The sequence below is a fragment of the Vombatus ursinus genome, unplaced genomic scaffold (genome assembly GCF_900497805.2).
Source record: "Vombatus ursinus unplaced genomic scaffold, bare-nosed wombat genome assembly UNPS02014973.1, whole genome shotgun sequence".
NCBI classification, from domain to species: Eukaryota; Metazoa; Chordata; class Mammalia; order Diprotodontia; family Vombatidae; genus Vombatus; species Vombatus ursinus.
Window position 1 is genome coordinate 1,406,742 of NW_020954751.1, and position 20,934 is coordinate 1,427,675.

The window sequence follows — 20,934 nt, forward strand, 5'->3', positions numbered from 1 at the left end:
ACTGAAATGTAGGAAGAATATGGATTTCACTATGCTTGTTCACTATTTTAAAAAAACTGATATGATAGAAAAAAATGTTGCCTTGAAAGCTCTCCTACAACATGGCTCCCATGCACATGTCAAAATCACGTAAGATTCCTTGAAAGATAGAGATAATTTGGTTTGATGTCTTTCTGATCATATCAAAATAGGCATAAAACAAGGAGATTCATATTTGTCAACGGTTATTGCCACTGATATGCAAGACATGTGGCTTAGACTGCAAATGAAAGGATTCCTTATAGACAGTGAAGCCCTATAGATGCCTCTGTTCATAAATGGCCTCATGATGATTACATCAAATCTTGGTATACTGATACTGCAGAATCTCCTTAAGAAGCCCTAGAGTTCTTAAAAGAATTGACCTAATTGTGCAGGTGGGAATAGCCAATGGGATAAAGAACACCTGTGTTCCAAACTATGCTATGCAGTAGGACACACAACTTGTGGAGCCAGACTATCCTGGAAAGATACTGTAGATGGACAATGAATGGAGTCTAGAATTGAAGATGAGGACAGTGGGCTGGACTGCCTTTTACAAACTGCAATGTTTTTTAATGACCAAAACTTTCCCCAGAATTAAAGGCTCATCTTTTTTTTTTTTAACATAATTACTCTGTAGGACAGCTACATGGTACAGTGGATGGAATACTGGGCCTAGAGTCAGAAAGATCTGAGTTCAAATCCTCTTTCATATACTTAATAGCTGTACTTAATTTATCATTTAAATGATAAATACTTAATCTTTTAACCTCAGCTCCCTCAACTTAATGTTGTTGTTCGGTTGTGTCTGACTCTTTGTGACCCCATTTGGGTTTTTTTTTGGCAAAGACACTGGAGTGCCCAGAAAGTTATAGGTCATTCAAAAGGCAATGGAGAAGTACAGCATGTGCACGAATAACCTCTCAATAGGCTGTCACATATTACTAATAATGGGCAAAACAAATGTGCAACAGCATAGGAGAAACAATGTAGCAGATATAATCACAAAGATGTATGAGTAGAAGAGGAAGTCAGGTAGTTGTATTTAGTAAGCGCAGGCTAACTTATGGAAGGCCTGTATGCTCCACATGTATCCATCTCACAACATTGAGGGATTTCTCCTTCTAGGACAATTATATGCAATCTCTTCACATGTATCCATCTCACAATGTTAAGGGATTTCTCCTTCTAAGACAACTGTATGCAATCTCTTCCTCTCTACTGGTTTCTTCCTTGTTCCATAAAAATAGACCCAAATCATCCTCACTTGTCAACCCTCACTAGACCCTACCACCCCCTCTAGCTTTCAACTCATATCTCTTCTGAGCCAAATTCCTGGAAAATGCTTTCTGGGCTCAGTGACTCCATTTCCTCTCTCCCTTTCTCTTCTAAAACCTCTCCAACTGACCTCATCTTTCTACTGAAACTGTTGTCTCCAAAGTTAACCCATGATCTTTTCACTGCCAAATCCAGCTCACTGTCTCATCACTCCTCTCCCTTGGCTCTCCTCCTATCTGTCAGAACATTCCTTCCTAGTTTCCTTTGCTGTATCTTCATCCCTGTCAACCTCCCTAACTGAGGGTGCACTGCAAGGCTTAGTCCTAGGCTCTCTTCTCTTTTTACTCTCTCATTGGATGATTAATTAGCAAGCATTTATTAAGCACCTACTCTTTCTCTGACACTATGTTAGGTCCTGGAGCTACAAATACAAAGACTAAAATAATTCTTACTCTCAAGGCAGCTTAGGTTTTAGTGAATGGTGACTTCATCAGCTCCTACAGAGTCAATTATCATACTTATGCAGATGACTATCCAGTTTAGCTCCATCTCTTGAGCTCCAGTCATGCGTTATGAACTGCCTAATGGACATTTTGAACAGGATGACCCATCCTGGACAACGCAACTCTCAACACGTTTAAAGCAGAACTTATTGTTTTCCCCAAATTCTACCTTCTTCTGAACTTCTCTATTACTCTACTGAGGCAATCAACATGCTTCTAGACATCTAGGGCCATGACTGATGTCACCTCCTCAGTCTCACTCAATCTAACTATCCAATCAGCAGCTGAATCTTGTCACTTTTATTTACACCGTATTTCTCAAATACGTCTTCTCTCCACTCACTCAGGTACCACCTTAATTCAGGCCTTTAGCAACATCAATTCTCCCTGGACTACAGCAATCTACAGCAATAGCTTCCTATTTGGTCTCTCCGCCCCAAGTCTCTCCTCACTCCAATCTGTTCTCCAGAGCAGCCAAAGTGATTTTCCTAAATTACAGATCTGCTCCCTCTCTCACCACACAATAAACTCCAGTGGTTCCCTATTACCTTGAAGATTAAGTACAAATTCTTCTCTTTGTTATTTAAAACTCTCAGCAACCTTCACCCTCCCTATCTTCCCAGTCTTACTACACATTATTGTTCTCCATGAATAATGGCCTCTTTGCTATTCCACACACATAGCACTCCACCCCCCATTTCCAGGTCTTTGCATTAGCAGTCACCCAGTCACACCTGCTTCTTAGAATTCCTAGTTTTCTTCAAGATTCAGTTCAAGGCACATAGCAAGTGGCTTTTCCCAGTCTACTCAGTTGTTAATGTCTTCTTCTCTAAGGTTATCTCATAATCTATTCTGTATTTTCTATTTTCCTATATTTCTGCATGTCTCTTTAGAATGTAAGCTCCATGAATGCTAGTATTGCTTTTGCTTTATCCCGAGCATATTAAGTGCTTCCTCTGATGCCCCTCTTCTCTCCTCTGACAATGCCAACACTCTGGTGCAGGCCCTCATCCCCTCATTCCTAGACCACTGCAATAGCCTGCTGGTGGGGTTGCCTGCTTCAAGTCTCTCCTCACTCCAATCCTACCTTCATTCAGCCACCAAAATGATTTTCCTAACGGGTAGGTTTGACCATAGCACCCTCTTACTTAACAAACCCCAGAGGCTTCCTATCACCTCCAGGAGCAAATATAAAATCCTCTGTCCGGCATTCAGAGCCCTTCAGATTCTAGCACCCTCCTACTTTTCCAGTCTTCTTACACTTTATTCATACTCTTTGATCCAGTGGCCTCTGGGCTCTTCCACAAACAGGACTCTCTGGGCTCTAGGCATTTTCTGTGGCTGTCCCTCATGCCTGGAATGCTTTCCCTTCTTTCTCATCTCTTCCTACTGGCTTCCATGGCTTTTTTCAAGTCTCATCTTCTACAGGAAGCCTTTCCCAAACCCGAGTTCTAGTTTCTTTCCTCTCTTAATTATTTCCTATTTATCCTGTATACAGTATGTTTGTACACATCTGTTTGTTGTCTCCCTGATTGTTTTATTTTTTTTTTAATTTTTTTTAAGGCAATTGGGATTAAGTGACTTGCCCAGGGTGACACAGCTAGAAAGTGTCAAGTGTCTGGTCTGAGGCCAGATTTGAACTCAGGTCCTCCTGACTTCAGGGACTGTGCTCTATCCATCCCTGATTGTTTTATGAGGTCCTTGGGGATCGCATTTGTTGAGTCTTTTCAGCTGTGTCTGACTCTTCGTGACCCCATTTGGAGTTTTCTTGGGAAAGATACTGAAGTGGGTTGCCATTTCCTTCTCCAGCTTTTACTGATGAGGAGACTGAAACAAACAGGGTTAAGTGACTTTCCCAGAGTCACATGGCTAATTTGGTGTCTGAGGCCAGATTTGAACTCAGAAAGATGAATCTTCCTGACTCCAGGCCAGACACTCTATCCACTGTGTCATCTAGCTTCCCTCCATGAAGGTAGAAACTGTCTTTTGCCTCTTTTTCTATTCCCAGAACTTAGCATAATGCCTGGCATGTAGTTGATTAGTAATTAATTTATCTGCTGTGGTTAGAATTTGTCAGGAAGTTGTGAGCTTCTTTCAATTCTGATGTTGATAGCTTCTTACTAATTTTTTTGCAGATGAAAGAACTTAAAATAAAAACTGATGTGTAACAGCAACTTATTTACGTTATAACAATTTACACTGTTCCTGTATATTTCTGTCACAGATATTTCCTATGTAACCAATGTACTGAATTTCCACAACTAAGCATTTATTTATTCAAATCAGTTATCCAAATCCTCATTATTAGTTGAGAACCTAGTCTGGAAGAGGCTACTGAGACTCCTAAAGGGCTGTATTTAGGATTTTCTTTAAAGATGACAAATTACTCTGCAACGTCCCCACAAACACAGATAATTTTATAAGGGATTAAAAAATTTTAGTGTCTTCTGAGCTTAAGTTCAGTCTAACACTAAGGGGGAGCAATAATGTTCTGCCTGTTTGCTAAGGATGGGGAATAACCCCAATGATTAGTTTCTTAAATTCTAGAAGAAATCTTTATAGTTATATTTATGATAATTGGAATGCAAAAATGCTGCTGAACGAAGGCTGCAAAAAAAAAAAATCACCCAGTTGTTCTGACTGAGTCCACAACAAATTTCTGTTTCATAACCTCAACTGAGTCCTCACTGTTGCCAGGCAATCTTACTATATCTCCCTTATGAACTCACACTCCACAGAGGCTCTTACAAACCTTTCTATCCCTCCACAAACCTCCCATGGCTTCCCTTCACCCCACTCTCTCATCTGAGAATCTTGCCTCATATTTCGTAGAAAAAATTGAGGACATTTTCTCCCCTCTTCCTCATCTCTTATCAGGTGCCTTCAGCCACCATCTCCTCCATCACCCTTGTCTCACACAATGAAGAGCTCATACCCCTTAACAAGGCTAAGCCTTCTACTTGTTCAAGTGATCCCATTCCATCCCATCTCGACCAAGAGACTGTCCCCGATGTCATCCGCATTTTCACTTATTTTCAATCTCATCCTCTCTACTGGTTCATTTCCTGCTGCCTAGAAATGTGCCCACGTTTCCCTATCCCCATCCTTCCATCCCTAAAATATATCATTTTATATCTCTTCTGCCTTTTGTAGCTTAACTCCTCAAAAAGGCCTTCTACAAAAGGTGTCTCCACTTTCTCTCCTTTCACTCTCTTCTTAACACCCTTACAATTTGGGGTTCCAACTTTATCATTCCACCAAAAGTGATCTCTCCAAATGATTACTAATGATCTCTTAGTTGCCAAATCCATTGATTTTTTCTCAATCACTCTCTGCAGCTTTTGATACTGTTGATCCCTTTCTATTGCACAATAACTCTCTTCTCTCTAGGTTTTCAAGACACCACTCTCTCCTGGTTTTTCTTTTACCTATCTGCCCACTCCTCTGTATCCTGGCAGTGCTCACTAACCACAGGTGTCCCTAGCTTGGGCCCTCTTTTCTTCTCCCTCTATATTACTTCACTTGGTGATCTCAACAGTTTCCATGGATTTAATTACCATATTTATGCTGATGATTCTCAAAACTACCTTCCTGCCCTAGTCTCTCTACTGACTTCCAATCTTGAGTCTCCAACTGCCTTTCAGACATTTCAAACTGGATGTGTAGTAAACATCTTAAATCCAACATATTCAAAACAGAACCCACTATCCCCCCCCCACCCCTGGCCTCCTACCTTCCTTATTACTATTGAGGGCAATACCACCCTCCTAGTCCCTCAGGTTCACAACCCAGGAGTCATTCTGGATCCTCACTATCTCTCACCCCTCTGGCACTTTAGCGCAGGGCCTCATCACCTCAGACCTGGATTCTGAATTAGCCTGTTGGCAGGTCTGCCTGTCTCAAGCCTGTGCCCTCCAATCCATTCTTCATTCAGACACTAAAGTGATTTTCCTAAAACAAAGGTGTGATCATGTTACTCACCCCCACTCCCCTCAATAAACTCCAGTGGCTTCCTATTGACCCTAGAGGCAAATACAAAATGCTGTTTGGCATTCAAAGCTCTTCATAGCCTAGCCATCTCCTATCTTTTCAGATTTCTTACACCTTACTCTCTTACACATACTCTCTGACCCAGGGACACTGGACTCCTGGCTATTCCACAGACAGGACATTCGATTTTCTTGGTTCAGAGCATTTTCTCTGGCTGTGCCTTATGCCTGTATTGCTTTCCATTCTGACTACTGACCTCCCTGGCTTCCTTTTAAGTCCCAACTAAAATTTCACTTTCTACAGGAAGCCTTTCCCAAATCCCCTCAATTCTAGTGCTTTCCTGTTCTCAATTATTTCCTACTTATCTTATTTATGAAGCTTGCTTTGTATATGTTTGCATGTTGACTCTTCCATTATATTGTAAGCTCTTTGAGGGCAGGGACTGTCTTTTGCCTCCTTTTGTGTCTCTATTGTTTAGCACCGTACCTGCAACATATTAGGTACTTAACAAATGTTTACTGATTTATAATATGATTTAGTGGAAATAGTATGGGATTTAGAGTCAGAAAATTTGCATTTCAATTTTGTCTGTAATATTTACTACCTTAGGGACCATGAAAAAGTCACATTTGTCACTTTAACTTATACCTCTACAAGACTGTTTTCCTATCTGTAAAGTAAAAAGGACTGAACTAAATGATCCCTAAAGTTCATTTCAGCTTTAAATGCTATGATCCTAAGTATCCCTCAATCTACAAGTTTTTCCTAAGTCCCAAAAAAGGATAAAAAAAGGTTTCGTTTATGAATTGGCATGTTGTCCAATAATTTTTGGGGCGGGAAATACTAGAAAGAATTTGATTACTTCAAAGAATGAAAGAAGGACTCATAACACCTCTCCATAAGCAAGCTTAGTAATGTTAAACAGCCTTTGGAAAAACCCTTTATTTTATCTTATCTTGGAACCTTACTTACATTTACACTTACACATACCCCTAAAAACAAACCTTGCTTCTGCAGTATAACAACAAAAGAGCTACCAAAGGGGAGCATCAAACTTGGAAAAAGAGATATCTCTGTAGTTAGGTACCTGGTTATACCATAACCTTCATAAAAGTTTAGTACTTTGTCAAGTCTCCAAGTCTGTATTTCCTATCTTTGGGCCTCATTTTCTTCAATCTGAATTTACGACTCGGAAATACCCCAGTTTAGAGTATGAAGCTTAGGATTTAGAGCTGAAAGGGGTTTTAGAATAATCTAGTAAGTAATTTTCATTTTATAAACCAGGAAACTGAGGCCCAGGAAAGTGAAATGACTTGCACACTCAGGAAATAGCAGAAAACAGACTCCAAAAGCAGGGCTCGCGCTATATCATCATGACCCTCTTGTGGAGATCTCTAAGGTTCCCTCACTTTCTAACCTTCAGTCATGCACGCAAGGGGACAGGGAGTGACTTGGGCAGGGGCTACGCTCTACTTCTTCCCTCGCCCTTCGTCATCGAGCATCTTTTCTTCTCCATGGTCACTCTTTCCCAGGGTCTCAAGCCTAAGTCCTCGGTCCCAGGTACCACCAGCCCCTGGGGAGCAGGCGGGCTCCCTTCCCAGCTCCTCCCGCCTGGACAGTCCCTCCCCGTCCCCTCAGATCGCGGACCCGACTCTCCCTCAGTCACCTGTCACCGGGCCAGGCCCCGCTCCGGGGCCGGGGTCTGTCTCTGCTCGTCACGGTCTGGGGAGGGGCAGGAGAAGCGGTGGGGGGGTCCGCGCCCTCCTCGCCCGTCACGGCAGGCGGCCAGTGCCTGACAATCTCCCCTCGGACCCCCACCCCAACCGAAGGACCCGACCGACCCCCTTCCCCAGCCTCTGAGCGGCTCCGGCTGTCACATGACTAGAATTGGATGGAACAGGGTGGAGCGCGGAGGCGGGACCAGGGAGGATCACGTGAACAATCACAGCGAGGAGGAAAGGGAGGAGGCGAGCGCCGCCGTAAGACTAACCTGTGGGTTCATCGGTGCCTAGTGATGACGCGTGACTAGCGCCTGGTGATGACGCGTGATGGGCGCCAGTTCCGCGCCGGTCGCTATAGGGATCGGAGAGAGGCGGGATTCGGGGTTTGGGAAGTGTCCGCTGAGGCTTCTGACTGGCGCGGGTCTGAGTCTGGGCCGGGCGGCCAGGTAAGAGGCCCGGGGCGGGGGGCGGCGGGAAAGGATCTGTTGACCTGTGAATTGTCTCCTTCGGGGAAGACCGTGAAGGGACTGACCTGAACCCGATTCCGTTTTTATCATGGTTTGTTAAATGCGTAACTTGTGACGGAAGCCTGGAGGGAGACCCTCTAGTCCAAACCCTTCATTGTACAGGTGAGGAAACTGAGGCTCAGAAAGCGGCACGGATTTGCTCGAGGTCACACAGTCATCAAGTATTAATAGTCAGCATTTAGGTCGCTTTCAGGTTTTTTAACAGTTTATCTTAATAGTCTTTAATTTTAAAAAATGAACATAAAAATCTTTCCCACACTGAGCAAATAAAAAAAAAACCTGAAAAATGAAACCCTTGCTGCGTAGTGCAGCAAGACAAATTCCCATGTTGGCCATCTCTGACAGTGTATGTTTGTTCTTTCTGCATTTTAAGTTAATCACCGGCTCTGTCAGGATCTGACTGACATGTTTCATCTTCATTCTTTTGGACTTGTGGTTTATCATTGCATTGATCAAAGTTCTGAAGTCTTTCAGAGTGTATTTCTCTATAAAACTTATCGTTTTATAAATGGTTCTAGTTCTGCTGACTTTATTCTTTCCATTTTTCTCTGTATTAGTCTGTTTCATCATTTCTCTATGGCACAATAACATTCCATGCTTTTAGGGTTGCAAAACACTTTACAAATATACTATTTTATCCTCCCAACAGTGTTGGTAGGTGTTATTATTATCCTCATTTTGCAGATGTGGAGACTGAGACAGGCAGAAGTTAAGGAACTTGCCCAGAATCACACAGTTAATTAATAGTATCTGAGGTATGATTTGATCTCAGCTTCTCTTTTTCTGGCTGTCTGTCTTTCTCCTCTTTTCTCTCTTGTTTTCTCTTCCCTCCACTTCCTTTGAGCGTGTGTGTGTGTGTGTGTGTGTGTGTGTGTGTTTTGGGGGGAGAGGAATATTTGTTTCCAAAGGTATAATTAGACATGCAAATTTACACCCTTAACACTGTGGAGGCATAATCCCACTCCCTTTTACACCACCTTATTCTGGGGAGGGAAAGGTATCAGGTTCATAGTTTAGCTTGGTTCCCATAAAGCGGAGTCCCAATTCCAAGTCCAAAACTTGCCTTGGATTCAAGTGCCAGGCAATTTGGCTTCTCCTGTCTTCCTTGCCTGCCTGGCTGGCTGGCTGATCTATGCTGCTTGGAACCCTAACTGCAGGTGGGCCATGACTCAAACTCTTAGGGCTAGTGGGGATCACATCCTGCACGTGAAACAGAGAAGAAGGAGCAACACAGAACAGAAACAAATACTTTTAAGACCCATTTCCCAGAGCCTGGGTAAAAGAAGGAACTGGGGAAAGAAGTCCTTTCCTGTCTTACTGGGTCAGTTTATGGCATGAGTGTTGTGGATAAACAGATTTTTGTCTCAGAATGGATTTGTATTTCTGGACCATGACTTATAATACAGAAATGATCATCTGATCAGGGATGGCTTGTACCTAATAAGGGCTAGTAGAAATGTGTTTTCCTGTATTCTTGTAAATTTAATCATATGGACCTTAAACTGAAAAAGAAAGGGAAAGAAAGGATAAAATTATAGATGGTATATGTATCAAGGTCGTTATTACATTGTGTAGCTATAACGAAAAACTTAGCAGTTGAGATAACCAGAAATTCACAATAGAAAAAAATCTAAGAAAGGAACTAGTAACAAAGTTCTGGACCTAGGCATCTGTTTCCATAAATTATAAGAAATAAGATGAATTAGAACTTCTAGTGGAAGGAGGCAAATTTGACTTCCCAAGTATCATTGAGATTTTATTTAATGAGTCCTGTAGAAGTGTATACCTTATTAAAAAAAAGAACAGGATAAATAAAAGGAAATAGAAAAATTAAGAAAAAATACTCAAATGAATAAATCCATCAACCCAGAGGTAAAAGAAGTATGATAGAAAAAAATGTGATGTTTACATCAATGGAAACATGCAATATTGTCTTCAGAGTAAACTATAGACCATCTGAACTGAAGAAGAAATAGATGAATTCAGGAAACAGATCCCAAGCCATGACATATTCATGGGGGTTGAGGTTTAGTTACTCAGAGGGCTTGTGGAGTATTCTCTCTGCCAGAAGTAGAACAACTAATAATTTCTTGACTTAATGACATTTTCATCCTTTGAAAGGGTGGAGAAACCAAAAAACAAACAAAAACTTCTCTTCTGGTTCTGCTTCACATAAGGAAAGAAAACCTGGTAGCTGAGATGGAAGTGATGAGACACTTGTGGGAAGTGACCATCCACCTTAGAATTTGTAATAGTGAAGAAGAAGCTGGGAATAGTTTGATGTGCAACCTTGGTTTCGGTAGGCCTTCATGGCCTAAAATTTCCTTAGGAAATCTAGACCGGTTGGAATGGGAAACTCAAAGATATTTGAAGATATGAAGAGAAGAAATTCCAATGAATGGAAAGAATTATCATTAATAAATTTTAATATATTGGTAAATGGAATATAATAATGGATAAAAAATAATTATTCATTTAGGCTTAGTGGGCCTTATCAGGAATGCTGGATAATTAAATATTGGAAAAAATTCAATCATGAAAATTATATAATTATATTAATAAAGAGACAAAATGCTTTTGAGACTACATATGTATGTGTGTATTTGTATACATATGTATGGATTTTTTTTAACACCTAGAAAAGGTTTAAGAAGGTTTTTCATTATTTTCATTATTTTTCATCTGTAAAATGAGTAGGTTAAAATGTGTCCTTTGAGGTCCCTTCTAGTTCTAGATTTATGATCATGTGATCCTTTGTTGTTTTTGAGTCGTTTTTTTCAGTAGTGACCTACTCTGTGACCCCATTTGGGGTTTTCTTGGCAAAGATACTGGAATGGCCATTTCTTTGTCCAGCTCATTTTACAATGAAGAACCAAGGCATAATGGGTTAAGTGACTTGCCCAGGGTCACACAGCTAGTTTAAATGTCTGAGGCTGGATTTTAACTCAGGAAGATGAGTCTTCCTGTCTCCATGCCTGGTGTTCTATCTACTGTACCACCTAGCTGCCCATGATCCTTAGATGTTATTTGATTGATTTCTCTGAATCATGATTCAGAGTATTCTCCAACAATCAAGAAAGCCCAGGTAGACTATCTTATAAGCATGATTTTAACCTTGCCAGAGTTACCCTTTCCCATACAGCTCTGATAACCCACATTTGCCTGTCCGTAGAGTTGGTTTATTTGTTATGAGAACTGTTACTCTATATTTAAAATTATAGTTACAGTTTAAAAAAACTGACTGGTATTAACAGTTTCAATTTGTGGAGTCTTTTGAGCATTCACCTTTCATTCCTTGCTCACTACTCATCATCTCCTGACTCTGAATTTTCACTACCTAATTCCTGGAATTCTCTCTCTCCTTGTCTCTGACTTCTGGCTTCCTTGAGTTCACAACTAAGATCTCACCTCCTACAGAAAGCCTTTTCTTTCTATACTACTTCTCTTGATGATCTCATTAGCTCCTTTGGATTTAATGATGAAATGTACTTATCCTGCCTTAACCTCTCACGTCTTGTGCCTTTTATCTCGTGCTGGGTGCAACATGTCCCCTGAGGAAAGGCTAAGGGAAGGGGCTAGGCCAGATGTCTTCCATCAGCACAGAAAATCTACTACTTCCTGCTGCTACCTCATAGCCAGCCTTCTCCGGTGAGAAGACATCAGACAATAGCAGCACTTACACCCTGAGCTATCCAGCTCCTGCTGGGTACGTTGTGTCCTCTGAGGAAAGGCTTCTAGGAGCCAGGTCGAGCATCTTCCACTTGCCTCAGAGCAACCACTTCTATCTGTACCATTGCAAGGCATCTTTTACCTTCTGCTGCCAGACCAGTCTCCCAGATAGGACACGGACAACCTCCAGTGAAAAGAAGAGCAACCCTCTCTTTGACTGTAGGCCTTCCATATCCTGCTGTACCTGTTCTTTGAAGCTAGAGGAGGGGTGTCCTCCACCCAGTGATGAACGTTCTCCCATCCCCCTCAACCCTCTCACCCGAGAGTTTCATCCTAACACTTCCACTGTGCCCACTGGAATGCCTGTTCCATAAGCAACAAGCTTCCTTTCATCTTAAATCTATTCTTCTCCCACTCTTTCCATCTATTAGTTCTTAATGAAACCTGGTTTCCCCCAGATTACACAGCCTCACCCTTTCCAGTACTGTTTGTCCTTTTATCTATTCTTCTCAGTTTACTGATCAAGGCAGGGGAGTTGAAATACTCCTTGTTCTGTATTACCATTTCTAGGTTTTCCCTCTTCCTCTTACCTTTCAGGGAACTATTGTTATTCATATGTACCACCAAATCAAAATCCTGGTAGCTGTCATCTAGAAGGCTATCCCCCATCACTCTCTTTCCTTCCTCAGTGAATTTGGTACGTGACTCACAGTTTTTCTCTGCTCCCCAACTTTTGCCCTAACACTAAGGGACTTGTACATTGATTCTTCCTCAAATACCCTAACCACTCAGTTCCTCAACTTGCTCACCCATGAACTCCTCCACCCCACCTCAGCAACAAACAAAAGATGGGCATATCCTTCATCTTGTCATCACCCACAAATGTACCACCTCCATGTTCAAGAACTCAGAAATCCCCTTATCTGACCATAATCTATTGACTTTTACCTTGCCCTCTGTCTTCCCTTACAGTCCCTGATCCCCTCAGTTCTCTCCCAGGCCATCTCCCCTGCACTATTCACTCTCTCCTCTTCTTTCCACCTTGACTCCTGGTGAACCAGTTCAACTCTACACTCTCCTCCTCATATTGCCAATTATATCCAGCCTTAAACCACTCCCACTATTTGTCACCTTTGCTCTTACACACGTGCTGCTGAATGAAGGTGGAGTAAGTCATGCAACTGGGTTCACCTGTGTCCACTACAAATTTATGTTACCTAACCTCAATTGGACCCTTACTGCTCCTAGGCAATCCTACTATGCCTCCCTTATCAACTCACTATCCCACTCTCTACAGCAGCTCTTCCAAACCTTTTCATCCCTTCTTAAACTTCCCATGGCTCCCCCTACCTCCACTCTCTCACCTGAGAACCTTGCCTGATATTTTGCAGGAAAAATTGATGCCATTTGCTGTGAACTACCTCTTTTTCCTTTTTCCACATCTCCTGTCATTCAGGTGCCTTGTGCTACTTTCTCCTTCTTCACCTCTGTCTCACATGATGAACTGGCCTGACTCCTTACAAAGTCTAACCCCTCTCCTTATTCGAGTGATCCCATTTTGTCATCCCTACTCTTTCATTTATTTTCAGTTTTTACCCCTCTGTTGGCTCATTTCCTACTGTCTACCAACATGACCATGTCTCCCTTATCCTGAAAAAACCCACTTGACCCGTTCATTGCCACTAAGAATGATCTTATATTTCTTCTGCCTTTTGTTGCTAAACTCAGAAATGCCATTTACAGTTGGTGTCTCCACTTTCTCTCCACTCATTCTCTCTGTAACCTCTTAGAACCTGACTTTTAATTTTATCATTCCACTGAGACTGCCTCTTTAGTTAGTCATTATCTCTTAGTTGACAAATCTATTGACCTTTTCTCAGTTCTCATTCTCCTTGATCTTTCTGCAGCCTTTGATGCTGTTGATCCTTTTCTTATCCTTTATGCTCTCCTCTCTCTAGGTTTCCAAGACAACATTCTCCCAGCTTTCTTCCACTCTATCTGACCAGTTCCTTTGCTAGATCCTTTTTTACATCATGCCCTCTAATTGTTGGTGTCCCTCAGGACTCTGTCCTGGGCCCTCTTCTCTTCTCCTTCTATACTACTTCACTTCTATACTACTTCCTGTAGATTTAATTACCATGTCAATGCTGATGATTTTTTTTTTCTGATTTTGAATTTTTTTCAATGTTTATTCCATTTTCCAATGTTTTATTTTTTCCATTTTATTTGAATATTTTATTTTTTCAAATTTCAAATTACGTGTAAAGACAATGTGTACAATGTGTACAATGTTCTCACTCTTAAGTCTGCCTTTCCTACCCTAGTTTCTCTGCTGACCTCTAATATAGCATTTCCAACTGCAGTTTAGATATCTCAGACTTGATTGTCCACTAGATATCTTAAACTCATGTCCAGAACAGAAATCATTGTCTTTTCCCCAAACCCTCTCCACTTTTTACCTTCCCTGTTACTGTTGAGAGCAATATCATCCTCTCAGTTTCTCAGGCTCATGACCTAAGAGTCATCCTGTATTCTTCACTCTCTCTCTAACCTTTCATATGTAATCATATCCAAATAAGCCAAGGCCTATTGATTTCACCCTTGCAATATCTCTTAATACACCCCCTTCTCTTTCCTGACACTGCCACCACTTTGATTCATCATCGCATGCCTGGACTATTACAATCATCTGCAGGTGAATCTGCATGCCTCAGGTCTCTTTCCAGTCTAATTTATCCTCCGTTTAGCCACTAAAGGGATTTTCCTAAAGCACAGGTCCAACCTTGTCAACACCCTATTCAATACACTGCAGTGACTCCTTCTCACCTCCAGGATCAAATACAAGTGCTCCATTTGGCATTCATAGCCTCCATTTCCTTTTCCAGTTTTCTTACAATTACTCCCCAACACATGCTCTTTGATAGATTAGCCTCCTAACTATTTCATGATAAAGACATTTCATCTGTTGGTTCTAGGCCTTTTTTTTTAGCTGTCCCTAAGCCTTGAGTGCTCTTGTCATCTCTTCCAACTAGCCTCCATGGTTTCCTTCAAGTTCCAAGTAAAATCCCATTTTCTATAGGAAGTCTTGCCCAACCTCTCTTAATTAATAGTGCTTTCCTTATTATTTATTTCCTATTTATCCTGTATATGTCTTGCTTGTACATATCTCTCCCATTAGATTGTGAGCTCCTTGAGGGCAGACTGTCTTTTGCCTCTTATTGTATCCCCAGCATTTAGGAGAGTAACTGGCACGTAGTAGGTACTTAATAAATGTTTATCAATTGACTGACTTTGTATCTCCGTTGTTTAGCACAGTGCCTGACACCTAGTGTGTGTTTAATAAATGCTTCCTTAATGAATGCTCGTTGACTTGACTTATTGACTTGAAACTGGGTGAGATAGAACATGTAGTAGAAGGATTGGGAGTATAGAATCAAAGGACTTAGGTTTAAATTTCAGCTCTACCAATTACTCTTGCCTCTGTGTCCTAAGGCATGTTATTTAACTTCTGTGTTTTCATCTGTAAAATGGAAGGGATAAGAACTCACTATTTGACAAAAACTGCTGAAAACTGGAAAATAGTATGGCAGAAACTAGGGATAGACAAACATCTTATACCATATACCAAGATGAGGTCAAAAAGGGTACATGATTTAGACATAAAGAGTGATACTGTAAGCAAGTTAGGAGATCAAGGAATAATTTACCTGTCAGATGTATGGAGAATGGAAGAATTTGTGACCAAACAAGAGATAGAGAACATTAAGAAATGAAAAATTGATAATTTTGATTACATTAAATTAAAGAGTTTATGTACAAACAAAACCAATGCACCCAAGATTAGAAGGGAAGCAGAAAGTTGGGAAACAATTTTTACAGGCAGTGTCTCTGATAAGGGCCTCATTTCTAAAATATGTAGAGAGCTGAGTCAAATTTATAGGAGTACAAGTCATTCTCTAGTTGATAAATGGTCAAAGGATATGAACAGGTAGTTTTCAGAGGAAGAAATTAAAGCTATCTATAGTCATATGAAAAAATACTCTAAATCACCATTGATTAGAGAAATGCAAATTAAAACAACTCTGAGGTATCACATCACACCTATCAGATTGGTTAACGTGACAAAACATGACAATGATAAATATTGAAGAAGGTGTGGGAAAATTGGAACACTAAGGCATTGTTGGAGTTGTGAATTGATCCAGTCATTCTGGAGAGCAATTTGAAACTATGTCCAAAACTGCATACCCTTTGATCTAGCAATAGCACTTCTAGGTCTGTATCCCAAAGAGATCATAAAAATGGGAAAAGGACCCACATGTACAAAAATATTTACAGCAGCTCTTTTTGCAGTAGCCAAGAATTGAAAATCAAGGGACTGCCCATCAATTGGGGAGTGACTGAACAAGTTGTGGTATATGAATGTAAGGAAATACTATTGTTCCATAAGAAATGCTGAGCAGGCAGATTTCAGAAAAACCTCTAAAGATTTACATGAACTGATGCTAGAAAGAAGTGAGCATAACCAGGAGAGCATTGCATACGATAACAGCAACTTTGTGAGATGACCAGTGTTGATAAATTTAGCTCTCAGCAATGCAATGATCTAAGATAATTCCAAGACTAAAGATAGAAAATGCTATCCACATCCAGAGAAAGAATTGTGGAGTCTGAATGCAGATTGAAGCATACTATTTGTCTCTTTTTTTTCTGTCCTGTGATTTTTTCCCTTTGGTTCTGATTCTTCTTTACAACATGACTAATGTGCAAATATGTTTAATATGATTGTGCATATATAGTCCATATCAGATTACATGCCGTCTTGGGGATGGGAGAGGGTAGGTAGGGGAAAAATTTAGAACTCAAAATCTTATAAAAGTGAATGTTGAAAGCTAAAAATAAATAAAAAATAGAATATATTAAAAAGCTTATCTTGTAGGAGATGGAAACATTACTGTGTAATAGAAAATTTTATAGATTTCTGTTTATATTTGGCATATGATCAAGCATTTATTAAGCACTTACTGTGTGCCAGGCCCTGTGCTAATTGCTACAGATGAAGAGGGGAAAAGAAGTCAAATTGTCCCTGTCCTCAATGATCTCACATTCTGATGGGGAATGGGGACAACATACAATACTGTACATAAAAGGTATAAACTGTGTAAATGAGAGGTAATCTCAGAGAGAAGGCACTAGCAGTGGGAGGTGGTGTGGAGTGTGGGAAGGCTGAGGAAAGGCCTCTTTTAGAAAGTGAGATTTAAGATGAGTCTTTAAAGAAGCTTTGGAAGCCAGGAGGTGGGGGTGAGAAAGAAGATTTCAGGAAGGGGGACACAGGGTTGGGAGATGGAGTGTTGTGATGAACAGCAAGAAGGATAGTTTTCCTGGATCTTAGATCTTAGTACTGTGTAAGATAGGGATAGAGCTAGGTTGTTGGGTAAAACTAACCAAAGTATCTTAAGATTTGGTCTGGAGGTAATAGAGTGCCACTGGAGTTTATTAAATGGGAGTTTTGATGACAATTTGCGGTTTTCTTGATAAAGATACTGGAGCGGTTTGCCATTTCCTTCTCCAACTCATTTTAAGATGAGGAAACTGAGATAAACAGGGTTAAGTGACTTGCCCAGGGTCACACAGCTAGTTAAATGTCAGAGGCTGAATTTGAACTCATTTCTTCCTGACCCCAGGACCAGCACTCTATCCATTGTGCCACCTAGCTGTCCAGGGTTAGTTGAATCTCTAACATTTGTTGTATTGAACATAAACATTGACTGTGACCATGTTTTGAAGTGATGACAACAAAACTTTATACAGATGGAAAAGAGATTAGATGGAGGAACAAAACAAGCAAATTATTTTATTTTTCATTATTAAATTTCATTATTTTAATTAAAATTTTTTTATCTTCTTAGTCACCCAGACATGCAGTTTTGGTGTCATTCTTGACACCTTCGTTGTACTCACCACGCGTGTTTAATCTTTTGCCACGTCTTGTCTTTTTCTACCATCACAACATCTCTTCTGTACTTTCCCTTCTGTTTATTCACAGAGCTGCCACTCTGGTACAGGCCCTTACCCCTTTCTTTATGGATTTTAGCCTTCTGCTTGGTCTCTGCTTCAAAACTGTTCCCACTGCCTTGCCAAAGTGATCCTCCTGAAGAGAAGGCCTGGTCATGTCACCTTACTTAATACACTCCAGCAGCTCCCTCTTTTCTCCAGGATCAAGTATAAAATGCCTTGTTTGTCTTTTAAAGCCTTTCACAAACTGGCCCCTTCATGCCTTTCTAGTCTTCTTACACTTTACTCTCCTCCATGTATCTGATCCAGTGATACTGGCTTTCTTGCTGTTCATCACACAGGGCACTTTATCTCCAGGTTCCATCCCTTTTTACTCGTTATTCCTTGTGCCTGGAATGTACTCTGTCTAGAATTTCTTGAAACCACACCTGCTGCAAGAGGATTTTCCTGGTACCCCCTTCCCTTTGCTGATACCTTCCCTCTGAGATTTCTTCTACTTTACATTGGATATATTTTGTATGTACACAATTTGCCTGTTGCCCATCAGAATGTGTTCTTTGCATTTCTGAGACTTAGTTTAGTGCATACCTGCACACATTGGCAGTAGGTAGGCACCAAAATTAAAACAGGCTAAACTTCTTTTGGCTGAAGATAGAGTTTTAGCGGCTCACTTTCCAAGTAAAGGTATAATTAATGATTAAACTATTTTGCAAATAAACTGTATTTTTAAAAAGTAGAAATTTCAATTAATATCAATTAATTATACTTGTTACTTAAGATTTTTGTTTATCATGAAATCACATTAACACTAAAAATTATTTTGCTAAACGGTACCAGTTTTAATAAATTTTTCAGGTTTTCTTTCTGTTTACATTTAGTAATAACTGAAAACACAGTGAAAAGATACGACTCTCGATCTTCTCAGACTAGAGATAGACTGATGATGACAAATAGGAGAGAGTGCACACAGTAACGACCCACCTGCCGAGTTAGATGATGTGCAAACTAGTGATTAGTGGAAGGTGGGTTAAGTGAGACATGGATAAAGCACTCGTTACATCTTTATTTTCTTTTACATCCTCTACATTTTTCTCTGACTGCCTGAAATCCTTAGGTGGGTTGCAGTCGGGCCCTGGGCTGTATGTTGTGCAGGCCTAGCTTAGTGTCTGGCACATAGTAATTGCTGATTAAAAAAGAATAAATCCCAAATAAAACATAATACATAAGCTATATTTTAATAACAAAAAATTCTGTACATTTGAACAAAAAGTCAGATCAAATCAACAAGTGTTTTTCAAATGTTTACTCTGTGCCAGTGGTGGGATAAAGTAAAAACAATTCCTGCTTTTTTGGTTTATTTGATTGCATTGGAGGTTGTTATTTAAGTTTATAGGAAGATTATTATGTGCTGAATACACTGCTAGACATGAAATCAGGAAACCGCATTATATCTTGAGTGTTGTCGTCGAAAGCTACTTAACTCTTTTGTGCCTTTATTTCTTTAAATACCTGAAAAAGGGGGATGACTACTTGTAATACCTGATTTACAGCAAAGAATTATATAAAGGAGTAATTTTTAACAAAAATTAAAAATTGTTTTTTCATGCTTTATGTTTTGAGAATTCAGCTTTGTACAATTATGTTTTATATTCATTAAGGCTGAGCCTTTTGATTTCTGTTTTGGGTAAGGATTTTTATGCATAGGGCACATTTTATCCTTTTAAAGTAAGAATGATCAACAAACATTGATTAATGCCTCCTCTAGAGTAAGCTCTGTGTTTGTGGAAACATAGACATACATGTTAAAGTTCTTTGGTATGAGGGGAAATATTGGAGTGTAGAAGATTTCTGGATATTCTCTGGACCTTGATATGTCATTTTAGACTGTCAGATTATCTGAAAATTATTTTCAGTTTCACCATGTAGAATGATTGCTCTCTAGTATTTCTTAATATGGGAAGTGTTAGAGCTTCACATACATTCATTTGGACATTTTTTCCTCTTTCAATACTTTGTTTCTTAAAGCTTTACATATATACACACACACACACATACATATATACACATATATATATGAATGTATATACACACACATACACACATTTTTTTTTTTTAATACAGGTGGCAATTTCAGGATGCCAGAGAATTCAGATGATTTTCCTTGGATTTTTGTCAAGAATGTGGACAATGCTCTCAGCAACCTGAAAAACTGTGAGGCTTATATTGTTGCTGGAATGCAAAGTGTCACTAACACAGCCCTGGATCTTGTGGTAACTCAGAGTAAGTAATACTTGAAAATATATTTGTTTTTATTTTGGAGGACGATATATATTTAAGTTTGTCTAATTATTTTATGTTGTAATTGATTTTGAAGGTGGAATTTTTTTTCCTCCCTGAAATGGCACTGAATGAAAGATACATGAAAATATGAAATACTTAGATTTATTTGTTAGGCTGAAATGCCTTTGGGGAACATTTTATCTCTGCCCCAGAAATTGCCTTTGGAAATTCCTGTCCATGTTGCACAGTTGGATGCTTAATAAATATTGTTGTTTTCATTTGCCATATTGTGTTAACTAACTTGACTGTACCCCTACACAGTCTCTTAGTAATTTGCTCAACCGTATCATACATATATCTGTAGTCTTTAGGTAGTTCTACTGCCCCATTAATTTGTGTTTAATTGTTGTGATTAAGGTTCATTTATTTTAAATCATGGTTTAGAACCTTAGGATGACTCAACTTCTAATCAGATTTTCTTATAAAAAGTACATTTATTTATGCTTTCTGGTATAATCCATATCTTTCCAACTCAAAGCAAGATGTAGGTTTCGTTTTCATTATAAGTCATGTGGACTCCTGATACCAAGGGAAGTAGTTGTGCTAAAGAAGAGAGAAGCTAGAATGGGTTGAGCCAGAGTGGGAAGCTAGGGCAACAAGATAATAATAAAAGCTCACATGTATATAATACTTCAGTGTTTGCAAAGCATTTTATTTACAAATATTGTCTCATTTTGTTGTCACAATAACCCTGGGAGGCAGGTACTATTATTATTCTCATTTTACAGATGAAGAAGCTGAAGTAGATGGAGGTTAAGTGACTTGCCCAGGGTCACACAGATTGTTAAGTATTTGAGGGAAGATTTGACCTTAGGTCTTCCAGACTCCAGGTCTGGCCCTTTATCAGTTTTGCTTCTATCTGCCTCACTT

The 20,934-nt window shown here is 39.9% G+C and overlaps 2 protein-coding genes across 3 annotated transcripts in view; one reads left to right on the forward strand and one right to left on the reverse strand.

Moving 5' to 3' along the window:
- Positions 1-7,628, reverse strand: part of LOC114030634 (WASH complex subunit 5) — a 69,608-nt gene extending 61,980 nt beyond the window's left edge. For both annotated transcript variants that reach the window (XM_027845485.1, XM_027845486.1), the window contains exon 1: positions 7,459-7,628. The gene's annotated coding sequence lies outside the window, so the exon portion shown is untranslated. The remainder of the gene's footprint in view (positions 1-7,458) is intronic.
- A 199-nt stretch (positions 7,629-7,827) lies between these two features.
- LOC114030636 (E3 SUMO-protein ligase NSE2-like) overlaps positions 7,828-20,934 on the forward strand; it is a 259,588-nt gene continuing 246,481 nt past the window's right edge. The window contains exons 1-2 of the mRNA XM_027845487.1: positions 7,828-7,959; positions 19,846-20,004. Coding sequence (XP_027701288.1) covers positions 19,860-20,004 — 145 coding nt within the window. The 5' untranslated portion in view covers positions 7,828-7,959; positions 19,846-19,859. The remainder of the gene's footprint in view (positions 7,960-19,845; positions 20,005-20,934) is intronic.